This window comes from Xenopus laevis, chromosome 4S (genome assembly GCF_017654675.1).
Source record: "Xenopus laevis strain J_2021 chromosome 4S, Xenopus_laevis_v10.1, whole genome shotgun sequence".
NCBI lineage: Eukaryota > Metazoa > Chordata > Amphibia > Anura > Pipidae > Xenopus > Xenopus laevis.
Genome location: NC_054378.1, coordinates 104,831,125 through 104,856,621, shown reverse-complemented (window position 1 = coordinate 104,856,621; position 25,497 = coordinate 104,831,125). Strand labels below are relative to the sequence as shown.

Here is a 25,497-nt window from a genome sequence, read left to right as displayed (position 1 = left end):
AAAAGTGTATTCCTGTCAGTATCTTTCGTGTAAATCCGTGTCTGCAGGGCCCCATTACACTTATAGATTTGGACATCCAAGAAGCTGATTTGCTGTGAACTATAATTTGAAGTGAGTTTGATTGGTGTGTCTAACTCATTGAGTGATTGTACAAACAATTCCAACTGTTCAGAAGGCCCTGTCCACAAAAAAACAGATCGTCTATGTAGCGCCTATAGAAACTGCCATGCTTTTTAAAGAGATCATGACCGTATACATATTTGCTTTCAAATTCATACATATACGCATTGGCATAGGCTGGCGCTACCCTTGAACCCATGGCGGTGCCGGTGCGTTGTAAATAGAAATCTCTTTCAAATTTGAAGTAGTTTTTGTGCAGCACAAATTCAAGAAGCTGCAACATATATTCAACTGGTGGGCCATTATAGTTGGAATTGTTAGTTACTAGCCCTTTTACTGCTTCAATGCCTCTATCGTGAGGGATGCAGGTGTATAGACTTTGAACGTCCATAGTGACTAGTAACAAATTATCAACTGGCATGTCAACACTCCTTATGACATTCAAAAAATCGGTAGTATCCTGTAGATAGCTACTGGTGGAAGTGATACAGGGCTGCAGAAGCATGTCCAAAAATTGTGCAATCTTCTCATTCAATGAGCCAGTGGAGGCTATAATGGGTCTACCAGGCGGTCTCACCAAATTTTTATGTATCTTAGGTAAGGTATATATTGCAGGGAGGACAGGACTACTCGGGACCAAACACTCACCAAGTTCTTTTGATAGCCACCCATGTGAAACACCCTGGTCAACCAAAGCCTTAAGTTGCCTTTTGTAGTTAGACGTAGGGTCAAAGGTGAGCCTACCGTAATTACCAGTGTTGGACAGCTGTGACAACAATTCAGTTCTGTAATAGCTGTAGTCCATGATAACAATAGCGCCCCCTTTGTCTGCATTTTTAATGATTATATCTGTATTACATTTGAGAGACCTAATGGCTTCCTTCTCCACTGGGCTCAAATTACCCCTCCATTTTTTCTTGCCCTGGTATGCTATTAGCGAATGATTATTTAACAAGTGATTGAAAATTTTAACAGAGGCATTAGTACTTGGGGGGTCATAAGAGCTTTTTGACACAAGTTTTCTAGCACAAGCTGTAACATGCTCCTGGTTCAAGGAGAGATCCCCCAACCCTCCTGCCTGGCGTTCATTTAATACAGCCTGATCAGTCAAAACATCAGTCCCAAAATGTTCACGCAGCCTCAGCTGGCGTGTAAACTTATAGTTTTCTATAACGTGCTCAAATGGGTGATTACTCACCATTGGGACGAATGACAGTCCTCTCCTCAGCACAGACATCTCAGCCGGCGTGGGGTTGTACGTCGATAAATTGAAAATCAGGTCCGCTTCCCCCTCTGTCTTGTTGCAGGTGGTGCGCGCTGTCTTGTGGGTATGCTTGCGGCCCCCCCGGCGGGTGGTTTCCCTGGGTCTTTGGCGCTGGTGTCCGTGTCTAAAAAAGGAGCCGATGTGGAAGGTGCTGAAGGTGCTGAGCCGCGATCCGTCTGTTCGCGTGATAAGCTGCCGTCCGTGTCACTATCTGATGCGCCGCTTCCGGAGTAACTACCCAGCCGCCTCTGCTGCCGTCTGGCACCTCCCCTTTTCTTAAAGGAACCTGCGCCAGTTGTCCAGCGGTAGACTGTTAACTCCTTGTAATCCTGGTGCACTCTCAGACGCTTTGAGCTTTAAAACCGTGAGGCAGCTAAAAGAAAGGGTTAGCATGCATAGGGCGAGCATTAGGGCAGCATTAGATACTAACAGGATTATTGATCCTAGCAAACAGGACATTGCCCAGCAGCCCGTGGCCAAGCACTGGCGTGAGGCCAAACACAGTCCTGCCCAGTTTAAATGCATGCCCATCGATCATGTACCTAAGCCACCGAGGGGTGGTGACATTGAGAAGCTGCTATTGAAAAGAGAGGCTTTCTGGATCTTTGAACTAGACTGTGTGGCCCCCAAAGGGTTAAATGGGCAACTACAACTAAACTGTTTCCTAACCTAACTTGGTTTTGTCATATTGACAGGTTCTGTGTTTTCCGCTCCATAAGAAATTAAATACTAACAACCATGTGAAGAAAGAATGTATTTACTGCTGTGTAAGTAGAAACAGTATCCTTTATTGTCTGTATGTAAAATGATACAGTTTTTTTATGTCTTATTTTTTTCACAATGTTGCAAATTATATGGACACTGTCATACACTATTGGATTGGACACTGACACCCGGTGGTAAAAAGAGATATTGCAACTGCTATTTGAAAAAAGGCAATCTGAAACAGAGATGGACTTACATGCCTTATATGGACTGGTGACATCATTTTTGGCGCCCAAAATACACTGGGGGGTGGGTATTTAATTGTATCTTTGTTATTGCACTGTATCCTTGAGAAAGGTCCCCATGCGGGACCGAAACGTCGGATGATGTGTGAATAAATCAACACTTTTTCACTTTGAACATACAGAGTGTGCTGACCTTCTTTTCAATATTGCTACAAACTTGGTCGTGCACCTCTGGCTTCGTCTATGACCGAGTGCAGGCACTGTCTGATATTATATATATATATATATATATATATATATACCAAACAAGGGAAAGTTGTGCTCACCACTAGTTTTTAAAATCATTAGGCTGGGGTGCAATGAGGGTGTGACCACAAAATACATATAGACAAATACAAGATTCCTCTGCACTCAACCCATTATCAATATATTTAAGACAGAGACATTTTGTGCATACTGCTACTGAAAAATGCCTTACCCTTTAAACAAAACAGGGATTGTTTGTCCATATATTGCAATATATTTAAGCTGGCCAACTACGTCAAAGTCATCCCATATCTGGCCAGTCCTATGCTCAATTTTCATCTGATTCATTAAGAATTCTATGGTTTAATTATACATTTTATAAAAGGGACAAATACGTTTTACCTGCAACTTACTAGCTGCTTTCAAAGTAAAACTCCCAAACTTGGCTGCCCTTTTATTAGACACCAGTGGGATCACCTGACTATAGTTGGAGAGGGTGGGAGCTACAACATGGAGCTGGTCACTGCTCTTGTAGAACTATAACAAACAAGGGAAAGTTGTGCTCACCACTAGTTTTTAAAATCATTAGGTGGGGGTGCAATGAGGGTGTGACCACAAAATACATATAGACAAATACAAGATTCCTCTGCACTCAACCCATTATCAATATATTTAAGACAGAGACATTTTGTGCATACATAATTCTTAATGAATCAGATGAAAATTGAGCATAGGACTGGCCAGATATGGGATGACTTTGACGTAGTTGGCCAGCTTAAATATATTGCAATATATGGACAAACAATCCCTGTTTTGTTTAAAGGGTAAGGCATTTTTCAGTAGCAGTATGCACAAAATGTCTCTGTCTTAAATATATTGATAATGGGTTGAGTGCAGAGGAATCTTGTATTTGTCTATATATATATATATATATATATATATATATAGTGAATAAAGTACCCCTTTTGTAAAATATAAGGATATTATAAGTTACCGAGGAGTTTCATGACCATATAAAAACACGAGGCCGAAGGCCGAGTGTTTTTATACAGGTCAGGAAACTCCGAGGTAACTTCTAATATCCTCATATTTTACAACTGCGGGTACTTTATTTATTATAATACACAAGTTTCGGTGAGTCATGTGACAGAAATGACATCAGAACTCACCGTTTATAACTGATGACATCAGAACTCACCGTTTATAAGGATATAATTTACAGGATATTCATGGCTTTTGTGTATTATATATATATATATACCATATAAAGTATCACGGCTGGGTGCTAACCGTAATTCACATAAGCCCAAGTTTGAAAGCACTCACAGCAGATTTCATCAGTGTATAAAAGGTTTATTCACCGCTCACATCTACGCGTTTCAACCCTCAATGGGTCGTCATCAGGATGACGACCCATTGAGGGTTGAAACGCGTAGATGTGAGCGGTGAATAAACCTTTTATACACTGATGAAATCTGCTGTGAGTGCTTTCAAACTTGGGCATATATATATATATATATATATATATATATATATATGCGCCATTGAGATGATCACTGCCTCCAGTCCCGGGTATATATGCCCCTCCCTTTACACTCATCCCCGGCCGCTATTCCCGTAGCTAAAGCAGAAAAGTGCAGAAACAAGTGTGTTTCACAACAAGAAGCCTGGCACCAAACTGCAGGACTTCTCGTAAACTCTCTGCCTCCCTCTGGGCCGGACAATGCTCTTCCCATGTGAGTTCCAGCTGGAAGTGGGAATTCGAGGAGAAACAAACAAGAGGTAATTGCGACCCCCGACTCCTCCTTCCGCCCCCTGTGGATAACCTCGGGATCCCAATAGCCAGCGGTAGCTCCATCCCCCAGAATTCATTATATAGCTGCCGCACCGTCCGGGCTGGAGAGACAGGGCACCGGACAGAGGTACGGGATTTTCACTGATATTTACCCTTAATTTCACATCCAGTGTGAGACTGATTTGCCGCGAATATACAACCGCGCGCTAATGCGAACGCAGCATCGTTTGGGGGCCAATAGCTGGGTGAGTGTGAGTTATATGTTCTGCCTACAGATAGCGGCTCCTCAATATTACACTGACGCACTTTGTCCTATCCCATGCCAGGATCCCTGGAACACTTTGTCTTGTTCTACCTCTTACCCTTTGTATGCTCTATGCCAGTGTTAACTGTTACCCTCCTTATGATTCCATGCCAACTCTGTTACCCTTTCCAATATTCCACGCTAGTGCAGTACTACCTGTTACTACAGTTATTCTAATAAGTAACAATATTGTGGGCACGTGAGTATTTACCTGGTATGCCATTGGGCAGTGTAGGAAAACTACAGGACTGATTGGTTGGCATTGGATGGTAGTAGTACCAAGTATGGAAAAGGAGATCACTTTGGTACCTTTCATTTCCAAAGCAAAGTGTAGGTTATATTAGTTCGCACCTCCTGTGAGAATGCTTTAGTCAGGGCTATAAATGCCTTTAAAAAAAGAAGTGCCCCTTTAAACACTCAGAGTTGTGTGTATTGATCATTTTGTATAGTTATGTTATGTTAAATGTTTGTCCATAGAGCTCCATATTTGCATGTATGTGTGGTTTGTGGTTACAGTAAGTTACATTTGTACATTTTGAAAAAGTTTTTTTTAGTTTTTTATTTGACTGAACTCTGACAGGATGAGGGGCAGTCCCGGACTGGCATCTGTGGGTTCTGGCAGCGGCAATCCTTGCCTTTATGCCGCCTGAGGAGGCCTTCCGTTGCCGCCCCCACCCCTCTTCACGGCGCTCACTTTTTCAGCGCTGGAGGGGTTGGTGGCTGTGCAGAGAGCGCAGAGAGTGCAATTGCTGGAAGAGCATAATTTCCGGGTTGAAAACCGGAAATTCAGCTCTTAGTTACCAGGAGCGGCATTTTTTTTGCCAACCAGGGGTGCGCTGCCGCCTGAGGCAAGTGGCTCAACTTGCCTCATTGGTGGATCGCCCCTGAGTTCTGCTATAAGGTGCCATAGAAAGTCAGTATTTAGTGGGCTGGTGGGGTCTGTTTGGGCCTCTGTGTACCTGAAATGACAGGGCCTATTTTAATTCTCAGTCCAGACCTGATGAGGGGGGTGCAGAGGAGTTGGCAGGCTGCATATTGTATCCCTTCCAGGAATTCTGCTGGCCTGGGGAAATCCAAATGTGCTAGAATATTATGCCACTTATATGGACATAAAAAGTTTACTGGTCATATGTACTGCTATGACAAGCAGGGATATTCATCTAAAGTTAAAGGGACATTGTCATCTCGGAATCTATGACTAGTTCAGGTAATGCCCATAAAGTGTGACTGTATAGTTGTAATGGGTTTTGAAAAGTTTTGCAGGGTTATGCTTTCTTTTATCATGCAAAGAATAGACGTTTTCTATATATGATCTGCAACGTTCAATTCTGTGGCTCAGGGAATGCAGAGCTAAGGGTTTTGAAGAACTTTTAGCAAACCACTTTGGTTGGCATGAGGTGCCAGATGCTGTAGCTTATTCTACATATACAGATAAAGCAGAATCTTTTAGGTGCATTTTTGGTTCTACATTAAAGGACCGGTAACATCAAAAAAATTCGTTAGTATACATCGAAAAAAAACCACCAAGATAAATAAAACTTTAAAATCACAAAGTCTTTATTCAGAAATAACTTACTGAAACGCCGCTTACGCTCCTCTTTAGAAAGTGATTGGACGATCCATCGTGCGCTGCTTGATTTCTCCTCCCTGCCTTCCTTATAGGAGATAGCCAGGAAAGAGCAATTGAGCGCTGCACGATGGATTGTCGCCTTTTATGAAGAGGAGCACAAGCATCGTTTCAGTAAGTTATTTCTTAATACAGACTTTGCGTTTTTAAAGTTTAATTAGTCTTGGTGGGGTTTTTTCGATGTATACAAAAATTTTTTTTTTAAAAAATATTTTTTTGATGTTAGTGGATATTTTAAGTAATGAATAAATAATGTAGTGTTGCCCTGCACTGGTAAAATTAGGGTGTTTTCTTCTGAAAGACTATTATAGTTTATACAAACAAGCTTCGTGTAGCCATGGGGGCAGCTATTCAAACACAATACAAATAGTAGATAACAGCAGGGGCGCTTCACCAACGAGGCTAGTTGACGCACTCGCCTCAGACGGCAGCGCCCCCCTTGTTGCCAGGGGCGGCAAAAATGACGCTTCTGGTGACTAAGAGCCAAATTTTTGCTTTTCAACCAGGAAATTCGGCTCTTCTAGTGCAGAGAGCACAATTGCGTTCTCTGCACTAGCGACGTGGACCACCCCCGACCCCTCCAGTGTGACGCTGCTGAAGTGGGGAGGGGTAGGGGTGGCAAAAGGAAGGTAGCCTCAGACGGCAAAATGACCAGGTTTGCTCCTGGATAATAGATAAGTTATTTAGAAACGCATAGGGCTTATCTGTTGTCAGCTGTGTGTCCTATGCTTTTTCTCCTTTTTCCGTTTTACCAGTGCAGGCCAACATTGCATTATATTTTAATTCATTTAATACACTTTCATTTATTGGTGTTATTATTCCTTTAATAACATAAGAATGTTAATGTTATATATAACCTATGAATAGATGGATCCAACAGAAAACCAGTGAACGTGTGGACTGGCAAACTTGCAACTTCTGTTTCTTTCCTTGACATTTCCGTTACCTTCCAATGTGGAGTCACTTTGCCATATTACAAAACCTACAGAAGAACAACTATCCTGTTAATATGTAATTTAGACAAATATTTAGAGAGGGTGGGTGGCGTGGGCTTCACATTATTGATCTCTTTTTTTCCTTTTGGGACAGGATGATGAGGCGCAGAACGTCACCGTCCAACATGAAGTTCAGTCTTTTCCTTCTATGCTTCCATGCTGCCACGCTCTTTGTAACAGGTATGGGCCTATTCCATGGAAATAGAACCACTTAGGTGTAATTGCAGGATTTGATGAATGAGTACCAATTAATATATTTAACAAGATATTTATTTTATGTTGGAGCTGCTGAAATATAGGCCTTGCCTTATGCCCCTGAGCGCATGCGCATACCTTTTTCCAGTGCGTCAGGGAGGGCGGTAAGGAGAGGATGTTGCAGGGAGCAGGTCTGGGCTGGTGGGGCCCAAAAGAGAGAGTTTTTTCCCGGTGTCCCACCAGCCCAGTCCAGCCCTTACATGGGGTGTAACTACAGAGGAAGCAGACAACCGAATGGACTTAATAGAGAATATGACTTGTATGCCTTTATTTGAACGGGACATACTAATTTAGCTACAGTATTACATTCCAACAGGGGTAGTTTGGGATTAATAAACATGACATATCCTGTATACTGAATTATTTTCTTTATATTAGTTATGTGTATTGTAAACTGTTACATTGTTTCCATGATGTATGACCAGAATGTTACAAATAATCTCTTTTGATAGCATTGCTAAATCTTGATTTACTTTTATGTATTTAAGACACAGAGTATCTGGTTTATATAGGTCTAATATCATTATGTGGTTATGTGTTCACTCCTTATATACTTGTGGGTGTGACTAATGCCTATAAGTTTAAATAGGATGTGATGTCATTGTAATCATTCATGCTTGAGAAAGAAGCGGGAGCTTCCAAACATTACATATTCTTGCTTGGTAAAAACCTTTTTTGTTACATAAAGCTTTTTTTTTTTTTCCAATATATATATATATATGTGTGTGTGTATATGTATATATATATATATATGTATATATGTATATATGTATATATGTATATATGTATATATGTATATATGTATATATGTATATATATATATATATATATATATATATATATATATATATATATATATATATATATATATATATATATATATATGTCCAAGGTAAATGAGTGCACACTGGGAACCTATCCACAGGTTTACTTTAAAAACATCATTTTATTAAGATAGTTTCGGTCCACCTCTAGGACCTTTATCAAGACCATTAGTGTTTTAAAGCAAAGTAAAGAAACACTCACCCAATTACGTGCAACAGATGGAATCATGTGAACAAAAGAAAGAAACCAATCACCAGCATGTACCATATTGACCATGTGATATAGGTAAGAAACAATTAACCCTGTGAGGGAAAGCACAATAAGTTAGATATAGATAACAAGACTGCAGAAACATATGACTAATCACACCTTAATAGGTATATATTAAATACAAAATATCAATAACTGCAAAAATGGCAACAGTAACTGAAAATTCAGTATCAAACACAGAATGTAACCGAAGGCTGAGCAAGGACTGGAAAAGCTTATCAAATCATCTCTGCTGTAGGAAACATGTTAGTGGACGGTTTTCATTAAGGCCAAGAGGGGCCAGAGTATTTAACTTTTTAATCCAAAAAAACTCTCTCTGGAGAAGGATATTAGAGCGGTCACCCCCCCCCCTCCTGAATGGTGGAATGTGATCAATTGCAATATATTTAAATGTGGGGAGTCTCTGGCCATGCTCCAAAAAATGTTTCGCTACCAGCTTATTTGTCTTGCCATCCCTGAATGCTGTGCTTATTGCAGATTGATGTCCATCCATCCATATATATATATTTAATTTAAAGGGATCCTGTCATCGGAAAACATGTTTTTTTCAGTTAATAGTGATACTCCAGCAGAATTCTGCACTGAAATCCATTTCTCAAAAGAGCAAACAGATTTTTTTTATATTCAATTTTGAAATCTTACATGGGGCTAGACATTTTGTGAATTTCCCAGCTGCCTCCAGTCATGTGACTTGTGCCTGCACTTTAGGAGAGAAATGCTTTCTGGCAGGCTGCTGTTTCTCCTACTCAATGTAACTGAATGTGTCTCAGTGGGACATGGGTTTTTACTATTGAGTGTTGTTCTTAGATCTACCAGGCAGCTGTTATCTTGTGTTAGGGAGCTGTTATCTGGTTACCTTCCCATTGTTCTTTTGTTTGGCTGCTGGGGGAAAAAGGGAGGGGGGTGATATCACTCTAACTTGCAGTAAAGAGTGATTGAAGTTTATCAGAGCACAAGTCACATGACTTGGGGCAGCTGGGAAACTGACAATATGTCTAGCCCCATGTCAGATTTCAAAATTGAATATAAAAAAATTGGGTTTGCTCCTTTGAGAAATGGATTTCAGTGCAGAATTCTACTGGAGCAGCACTATTAACTGATTCATTTTGAAAATTTTTTTTTTCCCATGACAGTATCCCTTTAAGTGTCTTTTGTCAGTATTTTCAAGTAAAATATATAGGTTGTAAGCTAGTTTAACTATTTGAACCTTATAGCTCACCGCAGTGCTTTGAATGATTACCAGCGCTCCAAGGGGTTGGAGTTGGTGCATATGAACAACGGAGGAGTAAAGCAAGAGATACAGTCGGAAATTCAGGTCTGTGCCAAGCAGTGCTCTGACCTTCTGGACTGCAGGTAAGGAGCAAGCATTCATAGTTTCTAGCTTTGATGCTACCCATGCAAGGGAAGCTGTCATTGAAGGTCAACCACAAGTTTTTTCAGGATAATGGTTCAGCCTTCTTGCACTGCCCCTGCCTGCCCAATTGTTCCCATTGCACTGCTGAACTTCTGTTGTTTTCTTTTCAACGCCAACTAGATCCTTTGTTTATAACTGGAAGAGCCAAAGCTGCCGCCTGCTCCCTTGGACACAGAATTCTGCCAATGTTCTTCTGCAGAGAAATGTGCAGTATGACTTGTACCAGAAGAAAGGTGAGTGACTGAATGAAAGAGCTATAGGAAAAACTATGTGTCTCTATAGTAATGCAACACAAAGAGAGGGTTGTTCCCAAAACTTCTATATAAAGTGCTGGAATTCACAGTGACCGTTATAAGTGGTGGGTGTGAAGTTCAAAGCATTTGGAGATCCGTGGGGTAGGATCTCCACTTAGAGGGTAGAATTTTCTGTAGAGCAATGGAAATCCAGCAGTACTTGTCTTAGGATGTAATATGTGTTTTATTGGCACTTTTATTCCCACAGTGTGTGATCAACCCATGGCCTAAAGCAGTAGGTGGTTTCAAAAGTTGATAGGAGAGAAGAAGACCATCTGAAACATTACAACACTGAAACTAACTAGTGCTTACCAATCAAATCCATGTGATCCCCATGCTGTATTTGAACAGATTACCAGTTAGATCAGGACTTCTAGGTGAAACAGGTGGATATAGTAATTTTAGTTTAATAAATTAAAGGGGCAGTTCACCTTTAAGTAAGCATTTAGTATATCATATAATGGCCAATACTAAGGAATGTATTTGGTCTTCATTTTTTACTTTTTAGAATTATTTGCCTTTTTAGTCTGACTCTTTCCCGGTTTTAAAAGGGGGTCACTGGCCCCATCTAAAACAAAATGCTCTGGAAGGCTACATATTTATTGTTATTTCTACTTTGTATTACTCATCTTTCTATTTAGGCCTTCTCTTACTCACATTCCAGTCTCTTATTCAAATCAGTGCATGGATTCTAGGCTAATGTGGACCCTAGCACCAGATTGCTGAAACTGCAAACTGCAAAGCTACTGAATAAAAACTTAAATAACTCTAAAACCACAAATAATAAAATATGAAATCCTGTTGCAGAATATTATCCTCTATATACTATAAAAGGTAATTCAAAGGTGAATAACCCCTATAAGGAAACTCATCCAGCCTAGCTGAACAAAGAAGATAAACTTCCATGAAGCCATTCTCAGTAACATTTCAGTTCTGCAGAGTAATAAATATTTCATTCCTATCTCTATCTCGAGCTCTTACAGCTTCCAAATAATCTATATCCACACAGCAAACTACTATAAAGCAGGCAATAATGTTTGTGCAAATATAACTGAAACATAAAAGTAACAGATAATACAGTATGATTATTAATGACCTGGCAGTCCAGGATTCATCTCACAGTGAAGTATCAATTCAGGTAGTTTTTGATGTCATTGGCAAACAATCTGTTTGTATACTAGGGCCTTAGGATGAGTGTCTTAAATGCATCAGAGTTTACAGTTCCTAACAAAAAAGCATGGTTGACTCATATTTGGGCATGGATTCAGGGCCACTGTCCAAATGTTCTGTTGGTTAAAGCCTGTATACAAGCAACTAAGAGAGAGGTTGAGCAATTCTGGAATATGGGTCACTGCTATTATTAGATTAGGTCAAAGCATTCATTAAAAAATTTTTAATGTTTGGTTGCTTACATGAGAAACTGGGTCCAATTACTCTTTATTATCAGTTAGCTTCTGTTGCAATCCAAGAATACCAGTTCCATTTTCCTATTTCAACTAGTCCAACTGAGGTTGTGTTGATTGTGTCTGATGGAATGCATTCACTGGTGAGTGGGAAAGATGTTCAGTTAAGAACACTGACCATAAGAGTCTGTATTCTTAGACTACATCCGTGACTGTGTGGCGGGCAATGGAAACACATACAGAGGGACCGTTTCCAAAACCAAGAGTGGAAGGACTTGCCAACGCTGGAGGCTGAAATTTCCCCACGATCACAAGTAAGTGAGGACTTGGAAAATAGGTTTAATTTCTGTTCAGGATTCTTGTGCATGCTGTACTCAAGACATGGGAGCGATTAGTTATAAAAATCTAGGGATGCACCGAATCCAGTATTCGGTTCCGGGTTAAGGCCAGGATTCGGCCTTTTATAGCAGGATTCGGATTCAGACAAATCCTTCTGCCCAGCAGAACTGAAGCCTAATTTGCATATGCAAATTAGGGGCGGGGAAGGAAATTGCGTGACTTTTTGTCAGAAAACAAGGAAGTAAAAAATGGTTTCCCCTTCCCACCCCTAATTTGCATATGCAAATTAGGGTTCGGTATTCGGCCGAATCTTTAGCAAAGGATTTGGGGGTTCGCCGAATCCAAAATAGTGGATATTGGTGCATCCCTATAAAAATCAGAACATTTCTGATAATTTTCAGTAAAATAGTCTGACCAAATCTACAAAGATTTTTCCCCATTATTTTATCACTCCATTTTTCCTAAACTTTTCTGTGCAGGGAAAAAGACTATTAAATCATGAAAAAAAAATCGAATCATACAAATTTTTCAGATTTTTCCAAAAAATAATCTTTGGATTATTGCATGCAACCCAGGGCAGATCATATCATCTTTGGGACTTCTCCCATTGACTTCTAAATGAACTCAGCAGGTTGGAGTACTTTTTTTATTTGGACTTTTGACACCCTCTGGGTTTACTATATTCTGAAAAATTAGTTTGTTTTTTTCCACTAAAAATTTGGATTGTATACTACTCGAGTTGATGGCATTCAGACTTTAATAAATAACCGAAAAAATTGTGCAATAAGTAAACTGAGTGATGAGGAGCAGGTCTGAAGTGCTAACATGTTCAGATGGTGAACTATGAAAATACTCTGTGTAGGTTCTCGCCAATACATTGGCCAGAATTGGAGGAAAACTACTGCCGAAATCCTGATTCAGACCCTGAAGGGCCTTGGTGTTACACAACTGACAAAAATATCCGACACCAGTATTGTGGGATCAAAAAGTGTGAGGATGGTAAGTTCCTTGTGTTTCCTAATATCTTACAGTGGACACTATTATTTGCCTCGTTTGTTTTTGTTATTTATTTGGGGGACCAGATTTTTCCTTGTATCATACGTCTGATTGAGATCAGTGCTCATTGTCTCTAACTGCTGCAGCTGTCTGCCTTACCTGTAATGGAGAGGATTACCGAGGATCAGTGGACAGGACTGAGTCTGGAAAAGAGTGCCAGCGATGGGATTTACAGACACCGCATGCACATCCCTACAAGCCAGAAAAGTAAGTGATGTAGGTGGCTCATCTGGGGTACACAAGCACAATGCATAGAAAAGAGCTCAGACTTGGAAGATGATAATACATCCAAAAGTACATTAAGGGGAATCACACTGTATATACAAGAGTTTAGAGGCAATGAAAGGGTGCCTTATAATTTAATTACATGTATGCAGGACTTAGACTTATTTTGCTTATTGTGTATGGAGAGTGTTCCTTATACCTTCATATTTACAGATCCTAAAGAAAATAAATGGTGGCATATCCCATTTATATAAAAGGAAAAAAATGCCCTTGTATTTTTCTTAGATGAAGTATATTTTATTTGTGATTTAATTATTGCAAAGGTTACAGTTTCTGTATGTTTTCTGTCTGCTCAAAAGGTACCCTGATAAATCTCTGGATGATAATTATTGCCGGAATCCAGATAGCTCAGAACGGCCATGGTGTTACACTACTGATCCGAATGTGGAGAAAGAATTCTGCCGCATCACAAAATGCAGTAAGATCATGGAAACTGGGGGTTGGATCAAAGGTTGGACAGGGTATAAAACCAGGGGTGGGGGAACGTTAACAGGAGCAGAGCATGGAGAAACTTAGAGCAGGAGTATGTTACACATTACACTTCCTAAATCAGAGATGTCCAGTTAAATAGAGGTTTATTTGTGGATATTGGTGGGCTCCAAGCTGGACCTTACTGATGCAAATACCAAAACTCCACTCATAATAATTCAATGTAAATATTTGTCATTTGTATTTTAATAAGGAGTGTTGGGGTCCTGATTTTTAAATACCTCGCCTGCCCTAATTATAAAAGGGGTGCTGTTAGTAGGGTTTGTATACAAATTGTTCAGATTACAGGAGTGGAGTTAAAGCTGTATAATCAATTATTATTTTTTTATTAAGCATTCATGGCTGTAAACTCATTTAAAAATCTCAGCTGTCAATCAAATATTGCCTGCCTCTGAGGCAAACAATTACTTTCACTTTTCATTCAGCACTTCCTGGATGTCACTGCAGTCCCCAAATTTCTCCAGTTCTCTTGAACATTTCATTGTGTAACCAGTGCATGGGGATGGACATCAGGTCCCCCATTCTGGTGCACAAACAAGATTCTGAGATGAAACAAGGCTTGTCTTAATAACAGTGTCCACAAAATGGCTCCTGCCTGCTTGCTATAATTATGAAATCCCAGACTGATGGATACTAGATTCAATTAATTTATACAGTGTAATTAACATTTATTTTGCTTGACATGATAAAATATAATTTGAAATACTTTTTTTTGGGTGACGAGTCCTCTTTAAAACAAAGTAGTGCTTCCAACGCACTTTTCCAACAAAAGCTTTATTTTGCACGTTTCAATTAGGTGTATATTCTCCAAAAATGGATTAAACAAGGGTTCATTTTGCAGCATACTGTATTGCTTACTGCTCGGGTATGGGTACGTTTAGACCTTAAAAATCTTACATGTTTGGTACATGAAGAGGAGTCAGGTGTTTGCAAGAATTGTACAAGTCTGTCCTTCATCCATGTTCTCCTTCTGTGGTTTCTGTCTTTTCTTCCTCTCCCACCACCATGGTTTTGTGATGTAGAGAAGCAGCGATTATCCAATATAGAAATAACAAGCACCTGCTTCAAGGAACGGGGAGAAGGTTACAGAGGCAAGGCAAATACAACGACCTCTGGAATCCCCTGTCAGCGCTGGGACTCCCAGACCCCTCAATCGCATCGCTTCTTGCCTGAAAAATACCCTTGCAAGTAAGCACCAAGCTTTGATTTAATCAAAGCCAACATGTCTTTCTCTAATTAAGCTGTGGGTAAAAGCACAAAAAGGGGGGGGGGTTGTGGGAGCACTCCAGGGAATGTGCATTGATCATTCCCCCTTTTTTTTTTTTTTCTCTAAATTGCAGTCTTTCCAGCATCCACTGTTGGTTGGATGCATGGAGATGGGGCTGCCTACAATGCATGAGGCTTTTGCCCATCTTTAGATTTCTGCATGGATCCACTCTGATCTGTATAGATCAACTATGAAAATGACACCACCAGTAAAGATTAATAAATGGCCTAGTAGCCTTACCTACCTTTTATGCCATGTAGAGCTGCTGACAGTAGAAAGCAGTACAGGGAGGCCTGTGCAGAAAAGTAATTTAATATGATGGCTTAACTCTGGGGTTTCATTGCTCTGTATTAATAGATATAACCTGAACTAAATATTTTCTGCAATAAAACGGTTCACAAGATCCTATGCTGCATGCTAGAATATTGTGGCTTAATCTGTGAAGTGTAATACTAATTCAAATAAACTTGACCTGCCTTCCAGGGGTCTGGATGAAAATTACTGCAGGAATCCAGATGGTTCAGAGGCTCCCTGGTGTTTCACCACACTTCCTGGCATGAGGATGGCTTACTGCTTCCAGATCAAACGCTGCAAAGATGATGTTCTGGAACCAGGTCAGGGCATTTAGAATGTTCTAGCATCTGTTGGTTTTTTGGCTGAAGCACCTGAAAACAAATTTGATCTGACAAGTTATAAGCATCTCCGATATAATGATCCTGCTTACTGTAGTTTATTTTGCTAATTTTCTTTACTGTAATGTTGTGTTCCTGTACCTGGCAGTTAGGGTGTACTAACTACAGAATGTGTACTCTGAATGCAGAGATCAATACTGCACAAATTATTCAGTTTTAAAAAATCCCAACTACATTCACTTTTTGTGGAAGTGTAATACTAATACTCCTGAAGGCAGGACCGCAATCATGGGGGCACAGGGGGTACTGCTGTAACAGGCCTAAATGGGGGCCCGGCTGTGCTACACTTTTTCACTTTGACAGGTTGCAAGTCCCGAACCTCTAAAACCGCAAAAAAGACCCTAAGCCACAAAAGGAGCCGAAGTTGAAGTCCTGAAGCCTAGAAAAGACCAAAGCCACGAAGGGAGCCAAAGCTGAAGTCCTGAAGCAGCGAAAAGACCCGCGCCACCAATGATTTTTTAAAAACTTTTATGGGGGGCCCTGGTGCCACAGTTTTTTTTTTTTTTTTTTTTTACTTATAAGGGGGCCCTCATCATCAATGGCTTTTTTAACTTGTATGTGGGTGGTTTACCATTTTTAGCGCTAATGTCTGTGGGGTCTTTTAACTGTAATGTGGGGTGGGCGGGGGAAATGTTTTTGTACGGGGCCCCGTGATTTCTAATGGCGGTCCTGCCTGAAGGTACGGTGGGCACTCTGTGGCCTAGCCAGCTGCAGGGGTGGGGTGGGGTTGGGTCAAAGTTACATAGTTACATAGTTAAATTGGGTTGAAAAAAGACAAAGTCCATCAAGTTCAACCCCTCCAAATGAAAACCCAGCATCCATACACACACCCCTCCCTACTTTTAATTAAAATTCTATATACCCATACCTATACTAACTATAGAGTTTAGTATCACAATAGCCTTTGATATTATGTCTGTCCAAAAAATCATCCAAGCCATTCTTATAGTCATTAACTGAATCAGCATCACAACATCACCCGGCAGTGCATTCTACAACCTCACTGTCCTGACTGTGAAGAACCCTCTACGTTGCTTCAAATGAAAGTTGTGAATGTGCAGCATGATAAATGCTTTGCAGACTGCCTTCCAAGCAGAATTTGCCAGGAAAACAATCAAATTCTAAATGGCAGGCAGGACATTCACTTAAAGGAACAGTAGCATCAAAACATTTGTGTTTTAAAGTAATAAAAATATAATGCAGTGTTGCCCTGCACTGGCAAAACTGGTGTTTGCTTCAGAAACACTACTGTTGTTTATATTATGCTGCTGTGTAGCAATGGAGGTAGCCATTCAAAGGAGAAAAGGCTCAGGTTACACAGCAGATAAGCTCTGTAGAACATAATGGTGTTATCTATTATCCACTATTTAACCTGTGCCATATAGACTTTATTCAATGTCCACCATTACTACACAACAGCTTGTTTATATGAACTATAGTAGTGTTTCTGAAGCATACATCGGTTTTACCAGTGTAGGCACATGGTATTTTTATTTTATGGGGTTATGGTTCTTTTGAATGATAGGTAGCCCAAATTATTACAGCCAGGCAAAGCCAAGCAGATGCCTGGTGTTCAATTTCTGAGCTGAAAGGACCTATTCACATGTTGGACCACAAAGCAGGCACTGAAGAGAGTAGTGCTTACCTGTAATGTCAGCAATATATTTTGGACATATTTTTGTAAAACAGTAGTGCTCTGGCCTAGAAACCATTCTGTTACAGAAGTGGAGGGCATCTTGTAAACTTCCTTTTGTTCTATTTAACAGATTGCTACCATGGCAATGGGGAACTGTACAGTGGGCGAGTCAGCAAGACAAGGAAAGGAATCAAATGTCGCAGATGGGAGGAAAAGCGGAATGATCTAGAGTATGTTTATATCTATAAGCCTTGGTGATGCGAGGGTGGGAATTTTCCTGATTCATGGATTAAACCTATATAATCAGCAGAGAGGGCTGGACGAGTTAACATCATTTTGCAGAAAAGAACGGGGGTATTATTGAATGGAAATAAGATGCAGGGAAGAGGTGTGTGTACCCATGTAATGATTATTGCTACTTTTCTCAGGCTTTCCTTGGATCAACCTTACCTTGTGCCCCTTGAAGAGAATTATTGTAGGAACCCGGACCGAGATAGTCATGGCCCCTGGTGTTACACAATGGACCCCAACACACCCTTTGATTACTGTGCCATTAAACCTTGTGGTAAGGAACTTCATATAACTCTTCTATTGCTCCATGTAGATATCTCTAACTGATAAATATGTGCAGCCTTTTGCATTAAATCCACTGATCTTCCTCCCTGTTCTCTTGTCTGCAGAGGGAGAGAAAGTGTTGACCTTAGAAGAAGCAGGTATGTTCAGTCCAAGTACAAAAACTCTGTAATGCAGGGGTCAGACAGACTTACTGGCCCATCAGCTGCTGTAGATTGAGAGGCTTTTAAGCTATGGGGTGAAGTAAGAACCTTGACTCGGGTGACACTCTACCGATATGTTATTTTCTAGAATCCCCCAGCTAGCACCAGAAGTGGAAGAAAGTAAACAGGCAGCTGGGAGTGGCTAGACTCTTGGGTGACTGGACTCTGTTGTCTTAACCACCAGAATGGCCAGGACCCCCCCCCCCCGGGATACAACATATCTATCTTCCAAAATAATGGGTATACTACTAGGAATGCACCAAATCCAGGATTCGGTTCGGGATTCAGCCTTTTTCAGCAGGATTTGGATTTGGCCAAATCCTTTTGCCCGGTGAGCCGAATCTTAATTTGCATATGCAAATTGGGGGCAGGGAGGGAAATCGCGTGACTTTATTGTCAAAAAAGTATAAAATGTGTTCCCCCTTACCACCCCTAATTTGCATATGCAAATTAGGATTCGGTTTGGTATTCGGCTGAATTTTTCGCAAAGGATTCTGAGGTCTGGCCCTTATCTAAAATAGTGGATTTGGTGCATCCCTTTATACTACCCTTGATCCAGAGTTGATTAAATCTAGTGCCTTGCTTGTTTTAAACTAATCCATTCTGCATTCCTTTTTCTTGTTGGTTTGTTTTGTTACAGAAAGCATTGTGTTTGATTCCTGCGGTAAAAGGAATGATAGAATTTTCCAAAAGTCCCGTATTGTGGGGGGTGTTCCAGGAAATTCACCGTGGACAGTGAGCCTACGAAATAGGTGAGTATAATTAGGCCTTAGAGGAGAAACAAACCCTTACTGGCGCCATCTTCAGCCTCTTCGGTAATCTTCGGAATGACAGAATACAGTCAGCATTTTAAGTGCTGCTACTGCCACATTTAGAGTCAACTATAGCCTCATCAACAGGGCTACTTGTGTTGCTAATTGTATTGCTTTCCTTCTGATTAAAGGAGAAGGAAAGTCTACCACCTAGTGATTGTAATAACTTAGCTGACAATAACCCAGGACAATGCTAGTAGAAAACTGCACCAGTTCAGGGTACTTTTTTGCAAGCACCATAGAGTGATCTACTTCTCATGCTTCTGCTTTCAAAAATATCCCGTAGGTCAACACATGTGCAGTGGGGTGAGAAAGCTGTTGTTTTTTTTTGTTATTGTTTTTGTTAAAGTTTTGGCTTTTCACCATGTGATTTAGACTTTCCTTCCTTTTTTAAAGAGCCCAAAAGCAACCTGTGTGCCATTTCCCTATGATGTCTACATGACAGTCTGCTCCATGTTTATCTAAAAGGGCGTATAGACGGAACAGTCGGCATGAGGGTGCAGAGAGGGGCCCGGGGTAGGAGGCAGAGAGTAGGCACGTGCCTACTCTGCCTACCCCTAGTTCCAGCCCTGGTTGCACTGCTTGGGTTCTGTCTGACTTCCAATAATTGCTATACTGTTCATACGTCAAGCTCAAGTCTGAGCAAAAAAAATGTGAGATGGTGGCACCTCATTTACCCATAACTTGGGCTGATTTGTTTTTCTTTTGGGGGAGTGGGGAGTCAAAATATATTTGATTGTACCATTTTTTCATAACGTATGGTCAAACTATAGAGGGAGTCACTGTATTTTTCTTATATTAGAGAACCATAGAAGTTACAGATAAATGTCTAACAGATATTTTTTTCCCTTGTTCTTATTTTTTTTTTTTTGCTGCAGACAAGGGGAGCATTTCTGCGGAGGATCCCTAGTAAAAGAGAATTGGGTGATCAGCACAAGGCAGTGTTTCTCCTCATGGTAAGAACTGCTAATTATATTGCTCGTCTAATCACCACTAAATTTGTAGCAGCCGCTTTGGAAACCATATATAGATGGCCATTGTGTTAGTCTATATGCATGCATTAAATATGATGCTTATAAGAGGGAGAGTTTCTTCTGTCAACCTCATTCCTTCTCCAGGAAGAGGAAAGTCTATGTGCTTCTATGTCCCTTCAGCTTTGGCTAGAACACGCAGAGATGTTTATCACACAGCCGGTAGAATAAGACGAAATAAAGCACTCGCTTTTTCATACAAAGAAAAATGTACATATTGTTGTCCTTTAAAATTTTCCAGATTAAGAGAAGTGCCTTAATAATCGCATTTTACCAAGCCAGTAACAAGGCTTTATATTTGTATAGCTCTATATAGTGTCTGAACAGAATGCTGTACCTTTAACTGATTGATAGTACTTTGTTGAAGCACTTAGATTGCTGTGGCTTGCAGTCGTATGGTTGTTAATAACCCCTCCAGCAAAAGCATGTAGCAGCCATAGTACAACTATCCCTAACTTACAGGAACAGTAACATCAAAAAATGAAATTGTTTCAACGAAATAGTTTTCAGCAGTAAAACTGCTGTGTTTGCTTCAGAAACACTACTATTGTCAGGTCTGGACTTGGAGACAAAATAGGCCCTGGCATTCCAAGTAGACAGAGGCCCAAATAGTCCTCCACCAGCCCACTAAATAGTGACTGTCTATGGGACCTTACAGCAGCCCCTCAGAACCCACAGATTGCCAGTCTGGGCCTGACTATTTATATAAACAATGGCTACACAGCAGCTTGTTCATATAAACTATAGTTGTGGTTCTGATGCAAACATACTAGTTTTTCTAGGGCAGGGCACCAATACATGATATTTTCATTATTTAGGACACTTTTTTATTTTTTTTGGTGTTACTGTTCCTTTAAGGGACATACTTTAGTATGGTAAATACATAAAAATCTAAGACTAAGTTTGTTTCCGCTGAATACTTACTTAACAGATTACGGAGAATGTCTTTCTCTCTTACAGTGATGCTGACCTCTCTGGGTATGAAGCTGTAATGGGGACACTCTTCAAGAACCCAAGCCCTGATGATCCTGACAAGCAGTCTGTTCCTATAAACAAAATAGTGTGTGGACCGTCTGACTCCAGTTTGGTGATGCTAAAACTAGAAAGGTAAATAGATACCCATGGCAGGACACTATATGAGAGGTAGCATGGGGGAACCGATTCCAGTCACCCTTTTGTTAGTGATAATGCAAAATTATAATAAGCATTAGTCTTAGATTGCAAGAACACAAGCGTATATTTATGGGCACATTGACACTGATTGCAAGAACAGCAATTTGTTAGTTCTCATTTTCTGAATAGCAGAAGACCATGACTGGCACTTTATGACAATGATGCTGCGTATTTTCAAGTTGACGGCAAAATAATCCTATTGGCTTTTTTTAATGTAGAATAGAGATACACGGGCACACAAGGTAATTGAAATGCAGGGTTACCCCTTGCTATTTATTTTTGTGCGAACGTGCAACGTTTCGGGGCTAACCCCTTTATCAAGTTCCAGTCTTTTTTTAATGGTAAAATGTTATTTGGTAGAATTAAGGCATGGTGCTCCAAATTGTGGAATGACCAGTTATTAAGGAAAGCCCCTGTTTCAAGCATATTCTGCATAATGGATCCATGGCAAAAGAGGCTTTCCATGGTATATAGAACACTATTATCCAGTTAGCATCTAAGTTTGGCTCAGAAATTCTCAGTCCACTTTGCTGCAAGATGTGAAAGCAGGTTCATACAGTATACAATCAAAGCCTTTTCTCAGATTTCCTAAATTCTGCAGATGATTACACTACTTTCAACCTCAGCCCTGACTCCAACATCCCTTGTCTTATACCCAATGCAAAAGTTATTTGTGGTATTAATTTTGCTTTTGTTTCCTGCTGTCTATCTCCTACAGAAGACACCTGATATTTATGTTTCTCTTTCACGTTTATAGGCCTGTTACCTTAAACTCACGTGTCGCTCTCATCTGTTTGCCCCCGGAGAGATACATTGTTCCAGAGGAAACTAAGTGCGAGATAGCTGGCTGGGGGGACACCCGTGGTATGTTGGTGCAAGCTGATTACAGTTTAAGGGTTACTTTATATATAACTCTTAACATCTAATCGTTTCTTTGGATAGCAGCTTTTCAGAGTCTTACCTTAACCATATCAGTGTTGTAAACTCAATTCACCAAGCTCTGAGGGGGTCACTTAAAGGATAACTAAAGCCTAAAATGAATATGGATAGAAATGCCATATTTTATATACTGAACTTATTGAACCAGACTAAAGGCTTAGCATCTATATAGTAGTAATGATTCAGGCCTTTCAAAGTTGTCACAAGAGCTGTCACTCCTATTCTTAGGAATGTCTATGACACGCACATGCTCAGTGGGCTTTGAGCTGCTGTTGAGAAGCTAAGTTTAAGGATTGTTGCAAACCATCAAGCCGAAAATAAGGTTTTCCTATCATATAAGTTGATTCTACAGGGCTGGTTATTAAATTCTAATGCTAATTGTGCGAGCTGCCATGTACCAAAAATTTGATTTATTTACTAACTGGCTTTTTTTAGTGTGCCATTTATATTCAGTATATTGTGCGTAGTTCCCTAAGTTCATGTGACAGCTGCACAGAGCACGTGCAGGGAATCGGCAGAAAAGAAGATGGGGAGCTACTGGGGCATCTTTGGAGACACAGATCTTCCATGCTAAAGGGCTGTGGTTGCCTTGGGCTGGTTTGGAAGCCCAAAACATACTGATATTGGTCAGGTCATCTAGGCAGCATATGTGTACCAAAACATTCAGCAACATACACACGATTATACTCTCACAAGCACCGTTTTTACAGAGAAAACAACCCCACCTTTGACAATCTACCCATACTGCTTAATTTTTCCCATTCCTTTTAACCAGTTTAGGGACTAACATTGGCGTCAGAAATTCTATTGTTCAAAGCATTTTTGTTTGTTCAACAAGATTTGATTCACAGGACCATGAGCAAACCCCAGTTTAAACCATAGTGTTTTGTAAATACAGAATTCAATCCCAACATCTAGTATGGATCCATCTGTTGGGGTTAGTCCATCATTTTTGGATTTGACCAAATAACTATACCCCCAAAATAAATATTTAAGCAAAAGATAGTTAACATCAAATTTGCATATTAATGATATAAGGGATTATGTGAATCTTAAATGTGCTTCTTAAAGTGGCAGTCTTTTATTCAGAGTTAACCAATGGTGGCACATACTACTAAAAATGGTTTATTTGCATGAACCAGGTTTTCTTTTACTTATGAGCTGTTTTTTATACCATATATTTTTGTAGAGACCTACATTGTTCGGGGGGGGGGTACAGTTTCCCTTTAAAATCTGCCCTAATACTGAGCCAATCCCTAATTTGTATAATCGCATATAAGAAAATTGCACTCATTATGAACAAGATATTAGTTCCTTCAGTTTTCCTGAGCTTTGAAGACATTGTTTGGACTTGGTTTGTCTAAATACTCTCACCAACCCTTTGGATATTGTGGCCAGTGTCCTCAAAGCAGGTTCTTGTTTTTGTAATTTTGGCTTGGAGGCAACTTTTGGTTGCATAAAAACTGTGTTCTGCCAAACATAGCCTCAACATAAAGGCTGCCAAATAGGCAATCACAACTCATATTTGGCATCCCCAGGAACTTTTTTTCATGTTTGTGTTGCTCCCCAACAAAAACAAATTAATGTGGCTCACGGGTACAAACGTTTGGGGACCTCTACCATCGACAATAGTGTAACGTTTGTAGAAGCTAAGGGAAGCCATGCAATAAGAAATATATGATATTCATTCATATCCCGTTTGGTATAGAAAATCACTGTGTATAATGGTATGAGGGTATGTGTTTGTATAATATACATAAATATAATTTGTATTTTTAACTCTGTAAGGCATAAATATAATTTGTATTTTTAACTCTGTAAGGCATATCTGCATTGTCTCCCTCCTCCAGGTACTGGACATGATAATGTCTTGAAGATCGCAACTTTTTATATCATCAGCAATGACAATTGCAATAAGAATTACAGGAGTCAAAGGAACAAAGTGTCGGATAATGAGATGTGCACAAAGCCAATGCCGATAGATGCTGGAGCATGTGAGGTGAGTGTGTGATAGAGTGCTACCGTTGGTGTTTAATTTCACTACACTGTTTGAAACTGTAACTTCTAAATATGCAGCTGGTTTGTTGCTGCCTAATGCTTACTGAAGTAACAGGTGATGGGAAGGGAGATCAACTTGATCAGTCTTTCCATAGGTACTATGTATATGTCAGGTTGGGCAGGTTCATATCCAAAGGTAATATACATAGTAATATAGTAATTTAGGTTGAGAAGAGAAACCCTCATTGAGTTAAACATAAAACCTGCTTAGCTGCTAGCTGATCTAAAGGAAGTTGAAAACCCCCATCTAAAGCCTCTCTAATTTGCCTTGGGGTGGGGGATCCTTCTTGATTTCATGATGGCAGTCAGACCAGTCCCTGGATTAGCTTTGCTTCAGTATTCTTATATTTTCATTCTTGCTAAAAAGCCATCCAACCCTTTCTTAAAACTATCTAATGTATCAGCCAGTGCAACTGATCCAGGGAGAGAATTCTACAACTTTATAGCTCTCACTGTAACAAACCTTTCTTGCATCTTAATCTCCATTGCGACTGCTGGAAGGAGCTACTAGTGATTTAAAATTTAAGCCCTGGAGACCAAAACTACTATTCATATTTTAGGTGGGGCCTTACCAGTGCTTTGAAAAAGGAAAGGATGACCCCCTTTATTCCTAAGATTTATGTCTCTTTTAATACATCTCAAGAAGGTGTTTGCCCTTGCCTGCTGCTAACTGGCATTGCTTGCTACAGCTACGTTTCTTATCATGTCCTTCTCCATCGTTGATTTAACTAATTTAGTCCTATTAATGGGAATCTTGTTTAATGACATTATTTTTCCAGGGAGACTATGGAGGTCCGCTAGCCTGTCTGACCCATGACTGCTTGGTTTTGGAGGGAGTCATTGTGCCAGCGAGAGGATGTGGAAAGAAGAACCAGCCGGCTATATTTACACGGGTCTCTGTATATGTTGACTGGATCAATAAAGTCATGAAAATGGTCTAAGAAGAGTAGCTGCCCAAACCTGCACTGCAACTTTCTCTCAGAAAAGACCATTAAAATGGAAGGGGAAGGGCACATTGGGGCTGGTGTAACATCAAATGTAAGGGAAAGCCTATTACAATACTGTAAATATTATATATAAAGGTTAGGGTAGGATGACAATAGGACAAACATAAGAGGAAAGAATAACCTTTAACTGTTCCTTTCAATTGTTTAAAACTTGTGTATAGGTACTGTATATGGGA

General features: G+C 40.1%; 1 protein-coding gene across 5 annotated transcripts; it reads left to right on the top strand.

Annotated features, from left to right (window-relative positions):
- Window positions 1–4,181: 4,181 nt before the first annotated feature.
- Window positions 4,182–25,497, top strand: mst1.S (macrophage stimulating 1 S homeolog). 5 transcript variants are annotated; one of them, XM_041591225.1, is made up of 19 exons: window positions 4,184–4,362; window positions 7,396–7,481; window positions 9,866–10,004; window positions 10,186–10,298; window positions 11,961–12,075; window positions 12,963–13,099; window positions 13,243–13,363; window positions 13,741–13,859; window positions 14,953–15,118; window positions 15,681–15,811; window positions 17,656–17,755; window positions 17,954–18,090; window positions 18,206–18,238; window positions 18,942–19,053; window positions 19,992–20,069; window positions 21,105–21,251; window positions 22,075–22,181; window positions 24,107–24,255; window positions 25,094–25,382. In XM_041591225.1, exons 1-19 carry the CDS (start codon window positions 4,304–4,306, stop codon window positions 25,253–25,255), a joined length of 2,211 nt encoding a protein of 736 aa, XP_041447159.1. In that variant the 5' UTR covers window positions 4,184–4,303; the 3' UTR covers window positions 25,256–25,382. The 5 variants fall into 5 exon arrangements, with proteins under 5 accessions (XP_041447160.1, XP_041447159.1, NP_001081677.2 ...); NM_001088208.2 differs by having other exon boundaries at window positions 4,343–4,502; window positions 25,094–25,497; XM_041591227.1 differs by lacking the exon at window positions 4,184–4,362 and adding an exon at window positions 4,484–4,620.